The 11,949-nt window shown below is 32.5% G+C and overlaps 1 protein-coding gene across 1 annotated transcript; it reads left to right on the forward strand.

The window, feature by feature from the left end:
- The first annotated feature begins 4,538 nt into the window (after positions 1 to 4,538).
- LOC130977105 (uncharacterized) lies at positions 4,539 to 5,330 on the forward strand. Its single transcript, XM_057902119.1, has one exon. It carries the CDS (start codon positions 4,582 to 4,584, stop codon positions 4,891 to 4,893), a length of 312 nt encoding a protein of 103 aa, XP_057758102.1. The 5' UTR covers positions 4,539 to 4,581; the 3' UTR covers positions 4,894 to 5,330.
- Positions 5,331 to 11,949: the final 6,619 nt, after the last annotated feature.

Raw genomic sequence — 11,949 nt, forward strand, 5'->3', positions numbered from 1 at the left:
ACATGCCATATTTTTTTTAACATAATTTAGCTTGCTCGTGGTCCGGGCCTGGAAATAAAAATGTAAAGAATGCAGCTAGAGTCATATTTAATTAGTGGGAGGTTGAAATGCCAAGAGCTACACGTCTCCATAAATGGATATTTTTGCTGCTATAATCTAATAGCATTAAACCTGTTTTAGTGGAATTGATTCGTATTATTGAATTGCTTTCATACATGTATAATAGATTTCATCAAGAGCTTTCTTCAACATAGCAGATCATGCCCTTCAACCTTAGATATTCCAGTTCAATGAATAGAATTTCTTTCTACATAACTAGGCGTCAAATCACAAATTTTAGAATATTTTACAAAGTATTTGTTATAATATGTCTCAACATAGAAAATTTTTACATTATAAAACTGTTTTCATAAAATACTCACTACATTATAATACTTTAACTATCAATCTTGCTATAAAATATCTCAGAAATCACGTACACCAACAGCAAAACAGTGGTAAACAAATTACGAACTTAACATAGAAATGAGCTGCATACTGGTAAAGAGTTCACAATGCTATGCTATCTTCGGCTCAGTAGAAGTATTAAGCACTTCTGTGGTTCCTTATATCAGCATCATACTTGAGATTTTTCTGCCATTGGATAAAGCAAAGATAGAGTCAGAAATGCATAATGAGGAATAATTATAGTATAGGCAAAGGTCACATTGAGAATGACCCCTTTTTCCAACAAAAAAAGGCACCCCGCTGCAAAACATCTTGCATACACAAGGTCTGGGAAAGGACTGCACCCCAAAGGGTGTAATGTAGGCAACCTAATCTGATATAAGGATGAGTAGGCTGATTCTAAAGCTTGAGTTCACGTGGAAACAACTTAACCGTTGTTCTAAAACTCCTTAAGATTTTCTTTGAAAAAAAACAAATGAAAACGCTTCACCTCGAAACAGTAAGGCAAGGTGGTGCCTCTTGAACCATAGGTGGCCAGATTTAACGAAAATAAGAGAAAGGGGTGGAGAGAAGGAATTCAAGCAACAACACAACCAGTTGAACTATAATAGAATCAAAAGCTATCATAGAAATCTCAAGCACAATACTGATAGCTTTACACATCACTCCAGGAGAAAGTTGATCAATGTTGCTGATCAATTTTCTTTATTACTTTGCACATCTGATAAAGAGATTCCCCTAAAATCCAGCTCAATAGCACTCAGATACAAGAAAATTCAACTACCCAGAGCTATGTACACAGGCTACACATTTTCTTTTCACATCACTGTATCATCATTAATTTTAGTTCACCCAAAAGATCAATTTATTGCAAATTATCTTGTATGATATCAAATGTGTGGAGGGTTATCCCCTACAAGCAATACAATCTCTACATATAACTCAAGCTTAGGTTGTTTCTTATCAAAATCATACAAAGAAAATAAATATTCAGCTACATTATAGTCATATCTTTACCATGTGACACAATATTAAATAAATGCAGCTAAACTTTAAGATCAATAATTTATTAGATAATAAAATTTTAAGATCCTCATTTTTGTTCTAATTTCTTCATTTTGGTAACTAACATTCACACCACCCAAAACCAACATGTACAATAGCAAGAACAAACTTTTTGCTAAATTGAGTCAGCTACGCATGAACAATGTCTAAAGACAACCATTTAATCTAGTATTGTAGCTTATAGCTTTATCTATAATTTTTATTTTTCTACGATTACCTGTCTGGATGTCCTTCATCTGATCACTGTTCCTCTAAAGATTCTACAATTTTCTCATATAATCTAATGTTAGTTCAGAGAAAGATATGACTGGCAATAAATGCAATAGAGAGAGTTGCAGTTCCATTTATTTCAGAAAGATGGTAGAATTAAATGGAATCACTGATAAACAATTGAAACAAGTTTCCTCTAACATATCAGCACAAATTGAAATTAAACTTCATTCAAATTCACAAAAAAATTGCCATAGAAAAAGCAATAAAACAAAATAAAGTAATTAGAATCTGAGTTTGGAAAGAAGCAATCAAATATATATACAAGAGATAGGGTGAAAATGACACCTAATAGAAAAGCGGATTACGCGGCGGCGAGGGAAGCGAGTTGCGCGGCGAAGATGAGCGGACGAAAGAGACGGAAGAGGGAGAGGAAGAGACAATGGCAATAGTGGTTGAAAGAAGAGCAAAACCCTAGCAGAGCAAATGGCTAACTTTGAATCTGAGATCGAAATGAAAAAGAAAAAATTTGTAAAAATTAATAAATACAGGAGTCAATTTTTAATTATTACTATTTTCAAAAATAAAAAAATGGGGTTCAATTCATAATTATTTTTGGGTGGGTTAATGATACTCCCATATCAAATGTGAAGTAAGGAATCCGTTGCCAATTTTAAGTTCGGTCACTGGTCTAAAAAAATTGATGAGAACCTACAAACTTATTATTAATGTTGATGAAAGGGATTTAAGTTTTTATATAGAATAAAATTATTTCTATGAGGAGATCATAAAATCATATATGTAACCCTGTAAGACACTTTAATTAGTCGATAGATTATGAACAAGCTTAGTTTATAATTTGGAAATAAATCTACCGTTAACTGTCATACATATGAACCGAAAATGTTTGGTTAAAAAAAAATCAGTTAAAAATTGTTAAAATTTATTATTTTTTATTTAATGTACTCTGTAATATATAATGAATAAATATTAAATAAAATATGAACGGTTTAAATTGATTGTTTTTTATCTCTCTTATTATTGAAACTTTGATGTATTAATAATAATAAACTTTGAAAATATTTTGATAATAAAAAAAATTAGGCAAAAGCCATCTAATTTTTTTATTAACTACTACTTTAATTACAACATACACATTCATTGTTCTTCTTCTCAAGTTCGTCATTTTTCACCCTCACAAATAATAATTGAAAAAGATATGCATTAATTGCATTAATAGTAATAATAGAAATTAAAGTAAATTAATAATATTTAAATTGTTTTACCAACTATTATGATAAAGATATTATCTTCTATTAGCAATTCTACTAAATTTGGTATATTTTCTCTATAATCATGTCTGTGTCAATTTTCAGCCTATTCTGCACATAATTTTTTTAATTTATTTTTTTTAATTTTTCTTTTTTCATTCTATGTAATAAAAATAGTTTAAATATTTTTAATTTAATATCTATAATTTTACATATAACATCTATAATTTTATACTCATAATATCTATATTTTCATACATATAATATCCATAATTAATAAATTTTTAAAATTAATATTACCTAATTTTAATATATGTATTTTTTGAATTATCTCACATGTGGGTTAATAAATCATAATTTTAATTATTTTAATATTTTTTATTTAAGATTCATATGTATATTTATTTATTAATTTTAATATGATCAATTAAAAATTATATTTAATCATTTATTTCATAATTTTCTTCCATATTTCATTTCTATTTTTTATTTCTAATAGGGATAAGTATTGTTTTGGTCCCTCACGTTGAGGGTCGGAATCGAACCCGTCCCCAACGTAATTTTCGATATAGAATCATACTTAACGTTTTTTCGTATTAAAATCGTCCTTTTAATTTTTTTGGACAAAAATATCCTCACCACTACTAGCATAATTACATCCTCCACCAGCAGCAGCACCACCACCACAACTACCACCAACACCAACACAACCACAACCACAACCACAACCACAACCACCACCACCACCACCACCACCACCACCACCAAGACCACCACCAAGAAAGCAGAAAACAACACCAAACAGAAATAGAAAACAAGAAAGCAGAAGCAAGGCGTGAGGCGGAGGCGGAGGCGGCGACGTGAGGCGGCGAGGCGGAGGCGGCAGAAGCGAGGCGGAGGCGGCGAGACGAGGCGGCAGGCAGACTCCAACGGCAGTGGCTCGCCGTCCCTCTCCCCCCTTTCCCTTTCCCCCTCCTCCTCTCCTTCTCCCCTTCCCCCCACCCCCCACCCCACCTCGCGTTCTTCCCCCTTCCCCACTTCGCCGCCGCCGTCCTCCTCCCCCTCTCCCCTTCCCCCTCCTCCTCCCCCTATTCCCTTCCTCCCACCCCCACCCCCACCCCGCGTCCTTTCCCCCTTCCCTCTTCTGCCGCCATCCCCCTCCCCCCTTTCCCCTTCCCCCCACCCCGAACCCGCTTCTTCTTCGGCTTCTTCCACTTTCCCTCCTCCCTCTCTTTGCCGTCGGCGCCGTCCCCCCACCGTCCTCCCTCCCTCCCTTCCCCTTTTCCCCTTCCCTCTTTTCCTCCCCTCCCCTTTCGTAAACTTTTTTCTCCCTCTTACGCGTTTTATTTTTTTTATTTTATAATTTTTTTATTTTAGGAGTAGTTTGGGAATAAACTAAAAATTTTATTATAAAGGACGATTTTAAATTCAAATACGACTTTAAGGATGATTTTAAATCAAAATATATATCAGGGACGGGTTCGATTCCGACTCTCAACGTGAAGGATCAAAACAATACTTATCCCTTTCTAATATATATATATATATATATAATTGCAACATCTCTCTACTCTCTCTCTCTAAGGAAATGGCTGGTGTTTGTAGTAGGAAGCAGTTCCATGGTTACTCAAAGATGAAAAAGGAGGATTTTGAAGAGATGATACATAGGAGGGCACAGTTCTTGATCTACAAGGTCTTGCAGCAAGCTGATTCTTCTTATCCTTCTTCTTGTTCTCGCAGAATCAGAATCTGCAAGCTCAAGGTGAAGATCGGAAACAGGTTGAGGAGGCTGAGGAAGAGAATCCTATCTGGATTCCATGGACTCAAAGCATGGAAGAAGCGCTTCTTTGCAATTGGAAGTAGTAGTACTATTAGAGCACTTCCTCCTTTCATCAAATGATTCTCTCTTCTTCTATCTATAATCAACAACTACTTCATCTTTGTGTTTATCATGTCTCATACTCATAATCATAATCATAATCATACTTTTTGTTTAGACTCAAATGCATGCATGCCTCAACATTACTTTGCTTCGTTATTTTCTTTCTTTCTTTTTTTATTTGTATATAAATCTATCTCTTAATCAAACATGTGTTAATTAATTAAGTGTGACTTATAATAATGGAGAGGGAGAGTAATAATGTTTAATTAAAGATGATCGAAATGTCAGGTGCTTGTTGATGATCTGATCAATGTAACAAATGATGATGATGATGATGATGATGATGACAATGCTTGCATGCGGTCGGTGTAGTAGTTAAGTTTCATATCAAAGGTAGTGATGTCTGTTCTGCTACTATAAATATCATTAGCGGAGTGCCACACAGAGTTAGAAACTTTTATGATTTGTAACCATCAAGTAATTATTAATAATATTTTTAATGGTGTGAGATTTTATTCAATAGTGTAAAATTATTCATTTTTATTTTACTGATTACATGTTGGCTAAAATTTAATAAAATTGCTAACTCCTAAATTTTTCCATATCATTATGCTCAATCTAATCTGGAACAACACAATTATTGAAACAAGTAATTAATTCAACATCACTTTCCATGTTTTGGTATCCATTGATGAACTTCAATAATATCACCGCACCGAGACAATCATCCTTAATAGTAAGAAGACAAAAAAAAATATTAATTATAAAAAAATAGATAAATTTTGATTGTTTTTGGTTAAAATTTTTTTGTTATCAAATATTTTTAATCATAATCTTTTCAATAACATTATTTTAAGACATTATTGACTAGTAGTGAGCAAATTTATTTATATATATTCTGTTTGATTCTTTATCTTATATAAATATGTATGAATATTCACTTAAAATTAATTACTTAATTAATTTAATCAAGTTCTTTCTCTCCTCCAGACTTGGTATTTTGAGATCCAAAGTTGATTTTTTATTAAAAAAAAATTAATATTTATATAAAATGAATCCGAAACTTGGTGTGAAAGAAAGTGCTGGCATTAATTGGGAACAATTATTGGCGAAAATGAGTCAACTCTTCCAACACACTTCCCCCTATACACACTTACCGTACTGACCCAGCTACATACTGTGATTGCATCATATCTCTAGGATTTCAGTGACAAATAATATAATTTTTATTTAAAAAAAGTTTATTAATTATACAATGCTTATTCTATGGTTTATTATATAAAAGCATATAATTGTGGGATTAACAAAAGTATTTGGACTTTACTTAATTCTCAACACTTTCATTTTAATTGAATTAAAGTAGGTTCTATTCTACTAGCTCATGTATATATGTTCATTGGATTCTTTCTAATACGTATCATCAATTAATTAATTGATCCTTTTTTTTTAAATAAGGTAATATATACGTGTGTATGAATCTGAATAGACATGCAGAGCAGCGGGGTTCATGTATACCACACAGTTTTTCTTTGAGAAGTACAGCTATATATATAAAACATTTAACGTAATTTATTTATTTTTTATTTTTGTTTCTCACCGTATCCTTCAACTTGTTAAATCAATGACTAATTCGTCACAAATTAAAACTCCATTTAAAAATTTTACCATCAACTAATAGGCTACTGCATGCAAAAAATGAGATTTAAACCATCGACATTTTGTTTAAACGGACTAGTGAACTAACTATTGTTATTTAACAAATGACACGCATGCTTTCACGTTTGGGCTTTGAATTGGACCCACCAACTCTCTCACTCTCACGCCTCTCTCCTGATTTTATTTCAACTTCACTACTCAGTCAATGCTAGTGCTTTATTTTACTACCTGTGTTGAAATTCATTTATAACCACAGAAGCAAAAATCCAGAAATTATTTTTAATATGAAAAGAAAGGTAGTGTTTTGGTTAAATATTGATATTTAAAATGTATTACAATATTGTAAAAATTATTTAACACGCCTTTACATAGTGCAACATACTCCTTACATGTTGGTTAAGATACTTCTTACGTGTTAGCCAGAATGGTGCCACGTGTTCAACATGTCCTCACGTATTGTAACATGTCTTTCACGTATTGATTTTTCACTTAAAAAATCCACCCATTTATAATTACACCAAATACTTCCATTTTCAACAAAAACACTAATATTTTTTTTATATAAAAAAAATTGAATAAGTATAGGGAGCCAATGACTTAAGCGTACAATGGATACAATGGAGGTTTAAGAAGTATTAGAGATATGACCATTAGTGTTACATTGTTCTGTCAGGTTACGCTTTTGGAATGAGTGGTTTCAGATATGGTATTAGAGTTCTAGATTCGAAAGGTCAAGAGTTCGATCCTTGGTGAACCCTAAAATCAGTTTAATTTTTTATCTTTGGTATCGGATGGTTATTCTAGATAGTATGATGATGTTCATTTTATTCATGAACGAAATATTTAGCCCATTGTACACATTGTACACTTAAGCCATTGGCTCCCTAGCACTACTCAAAAAAATTAGCCACAAAAATCTTGGTAAAATATTCATTGTGCCAATAATTCATTTCAACTTCATCCTTTTTTTTTATTACATTTGATGGGTGTTACTTCCGGAAAAAAATCCAAGCTTAATGGATCTCATTAATTTCAAACATTTATAAATGAGTAGGTACATATATTTATAGTATTCGTCCAAAAATCATGGTTCTGAAAACCGAACCGGACCGGCCGGTTCAACCGGAAAAACCGGGAACCGGTCACTTAACCGGTCCGGATAAGGTCAGAAACCGCATAGCAAAAAACCGGAGAAAAAACCGGTCAAACCGGCGGTTAACCGGCGAACCGGAAGAACCGTCCGGTTTTTTAGCGGTTTTTTTATTTGGATAAACTTCAAAACGGCGTCGTTTTGAAGGTAAAAACAAAAAAAAGGAAAAAGACTCTAAAAGCACGAAGCCACGAGGTCACGAACCCTAATCTCATTCTCAACTCTCAACTCTCCCACATCCCCTCTTCGCCGTCCCATAGCCCTCCAACCAACGCAGCCACTGCGCCACGCAGCCCCCTGAGCCCCGCAACCACGCTTCATTGTCAACGACGAACTTGTCTCCTCTGGATAGAGGCGTCGCATTCGGAAGTTCCGTCGCCATCGCAGGAGCTATGTCGCCGTTGTAGGAAGCTCCGTCGCCGTCCTAGGAAGCTGTGTCACCGTTGTAGGAAGCTTCCTCGCCGTCGTGTGGAAGCTCTATGGCCGTCGTCTCCTCTGTTCGAGCGCGCTCTCTTTCTCTTCGCCGGTGTCACTCCCTTTCCTCCTCGCCACCGGTAAACACTGTGGCTTGGATTTTGATAATACTGTGCTCGCCGGTGTCGCCTCCTCCTCCTCGTCTCCTCTGTTTGCTGGTTTTACTGTTACTAATTGAGTTGCTGATTTAGGGTTTGTCATTCTAAGTTACTGATTTTGTTAATTTGTGCTTATTTTGTTATTTTATTCTGAATTGCCAATGTTTATGAAATTGGAGTTGATTATAATGATCCTCAGATTCTGAATTGCCCTTCTGTTGAATTTGGAGTCTGATTTCTGGACAGAACTTTTGTTGCTGTTGCATTTTTTTTGTTGATTGTAACCATTGTGAGTTGCTGTTTTTGTTTTTGTTTTATTTTATTTTTGTTGATTATAATTATTCTGAGTTGTTTATTAGAATGATTTTGGAATAATTTGATATTTTTTGGATTAAGTCTGAGTGGTTGTTAATTATGATTTGTGATGAAGAGTTTCTTTATTTTGGTTGTTAATTATGATGTTGGAATAATTTGATATTTTTCTGCTTCTGCTTTCTTGCTTTCCTGATTTTGCTTCTTGCTTCTGCTTTTTGCTTGCTTCTGCTTCATGCTTTTTGCTTGTGCTGCTTCTACTTCTTGTTTCTTGCTTCCCGATTTCCGATTCTGTTTTTGTTTCTGTTTTGTTACTTTTAATCAGAAATAAAATCAATGAGCATTTTCATGAAGGTTTATGATATGAGCACGGGATCCTGAACCAATGCTACTATTTCTTAATTTATGGGAGAAGTTGCTTCCTCCTTTTAAGTCCTCACTGTCATATTGGACAATATAGTCTTGTCAAAATTGTGAGATGCTGTGGAATACTTGGAAACCACATCGAGAGACCATTCCTATCCACACTTGGGTGCATCCATGGCTACCAAGGATAGAGCACAAGTTAGAAGTTATTTACCAGGTCATTCGTTTTAAATTGAGTTCTGTTCTTGGTGCCTGCCATCCAAGTGATTCCAATTAAATTGACATCATTTTTGAATGTTAAATCCATATTTCATTTTAAAAATTATAGGATGAATATATATGTTTAAAATTATATATAATTTTTCAATAATTTTTTTTAATATTTAATTAAACCGGTTGAACCCCGGTTGAACCCCGGTCGAACCCCGGTCGAACCAGTGAACCATTGAACCAGTGACCTCACCGGTTTATTGACCGGTCCGGTTCTCGCAACCTTGCCAAAAACATAAAAAAAATGAGACTCAACTAGTACAAAGTGATAAAATCTAATGGTTCAGTGGTCTAGGGTAACATTAATTATTTAATAGTTTTGGTATGGTTCCAATCAGTGGCGGAGCTTGAAACGAAATTTTGGGGGGCCAGATAGAAGATATTTGTCAAGATATTTTTGATATGGATCTCATTTAAGATAAGCTCGCTTAATCTCATCTCTCTTATTTGGGTAATATTGCCAAATTTAAAGCCATTTTTCAGGGTATCGTTCTAAAGAATTAAGGTCAAACTCAACAGATGTAATTTTTTAAACTTTTGAAGGTTGTATCTTATTTTCTTTGTGATTTATTAAAGTAAAAGAACTATCTACAGGTGTTGATATTGTAAAAGTTATATGTTTTCCTTCTTAAATATTAGCCTTCTTCTTAAAAAATGCATCATCAACTCTTTGATTTTTTATGACTATTTTATATAAAAATTTGAATATATATCCGGTAAAATATGTAAAAAAGAAATTAGAAGGACAAATATTAAAATTTATAATATTTATTGAATTTTTTTATCAATTTATACAAATACAATAATATCAATACTTATTGAATATTCTAATATTTTTTATCATATAAAAAATTAAATTAAATAAACAGTAAAATATAAAATAAAATTAAATTACATAAATAAAAAATGCCTAATTTTTTATATTTGAACTCAAAGGTAGAGTGAGTGTTGCTTGTTGAATAGAGAGCTGCGAAGTGCGAATACAGTCAATTCAATCCAAATCCAATATATTTTGAATGTTTAAAACAAAAAATTATTGTACAATAAAAGCAAGAGATGAAGATTAAACTTTGATATTTTAAGTCATAATAAAATATTTGAGCCAACTTAACTATTTTTTATTTTTTAAAAAAGTAATACTAATTTTTTTAATAAAAGTTTGGGGGGCCATGGCCACCCCTTGTCTGAACTAAGCTCCGCCACTGGTTCCAATTATACTCATTATAGTATCCGACTAGTATTTGAGTCAAAGCCATAAAAATTTAATATGTATACCGGTGTCACCCACACATTTATCAGCTTTGAATCTTAGTTTTCTTTGTGTTCCCACCTTTTTCAATCATTTTTTGGCTGTTCACATGCATTCATCATATTTCACACCACACACTCATATATGTAACATCTTTAATAATGTCATAATTCCTGACAAAAAAAATATAATAATAATGTCATAATTAGATAATAATTATATATATTTCCTAAATTAAAGTGTCCAGAGTCTAAAAAGATGGCACATTTAATATTAGTGTATCACGTGCTATAAATATCACGCAATAATATTTCAAATGGTAGTCGATTTTAATCAATATAAATGGATGAACTATTTTATTGGTTACAATAATGTTACATAGACCATAGATAAATATACATTGAAAATGAATCTCCTCGATTTAAAATTTTATGAAATGAAATCATGTCAAATGTGGATTTTTACTAAACTAATAATGTAAACTGTCATCTGAATCTCTAAATTTTAAACCAACGAGTATTAATATATCATTATAATAATATGGTATTGAATTAATTACCTCTTGATCCCAGTCAGTGCAAAATGAGATCCGCAATAAAATTAGCGTCTGCATCAATGAGCCTCGGCTCTAATTGTATATCTCCCCCTTCCCTTTCTCACTTCAAAAGTCTAGGGTTTAAATCCTAGAAAATACAATTGAGAAAAAATGTAATAAAATATATGAGAAGTGTGTAGGAATTGTCCAATCCATTAAGGTACCTAAGATTGAAGGTTATCCAATTCACCGACCTGAAAAAAAAATATTCCCGTAATCATACCGAATCATATTCTTTACTTACACACAAGTTAACAAGCTAAGTCAAGGTTTCTATCACCAATGACGATTTTTGATACAATGACGATTTTAATACAACTTCATTTTCCTTATTCGTAAGTTTTGTACCATTATTATAGCTATAGGGTTTCTTTAGACTAAACAATAATTTTGGTTCTCAAAAAAATCAATTTTTGATAAAATAATCTTAAAAAAAAATGACATTTTGTCTTTTCAAAGGTGATCTTAGTTTGATAAAATTTAAAATTTCATTTTATAAGTGAGAAATAATTCATATATTTAAATCCACTCTTTTGTTGGTATATTCAAAAACTATTTAAAAACTAGATATAAAAAATTAATCTCTAGATGCACTTTACATTTTTGTTGTTATATTTGAAAAATTATTCACAAGGCACATAAAAAGAATATTAATATCTAAATCATTTTAACATATTAGCCACCTCAAATGACTAATCTACTTTTTACTTTTTTAGATGTAATTCTATCCTGCTAATGAATTTTCTTCAATGCCATTGAGTTCTCTTGCTCCTGTCTTCCTTATAATTAGTAATTACTGCTTTAATGTATATTTCAATTGTTCGGCATTTACTTTGATGCATAAAACAGATATATCTGACTCTAATCAAATGTTGAAACCATGATTGTGGTGCACCTAGGGTCA

The sequence above is a fragment of the Arachis stenosperma genome, chromosome 4 (genome assembly GCF_014773155.1).
Source record: "Arachis stenosperma cultivar V10309 chromosome 4, arast.V10309.gnm1.PFL2, whole genome shotgun sequence".
NCBI classification, from domain to species: Eukaryota; Viridiplantae; Streptophyta; class Magnoliopsida; order Fabales; family Fabaceae; genus Arachis; species Arachis stenosperma.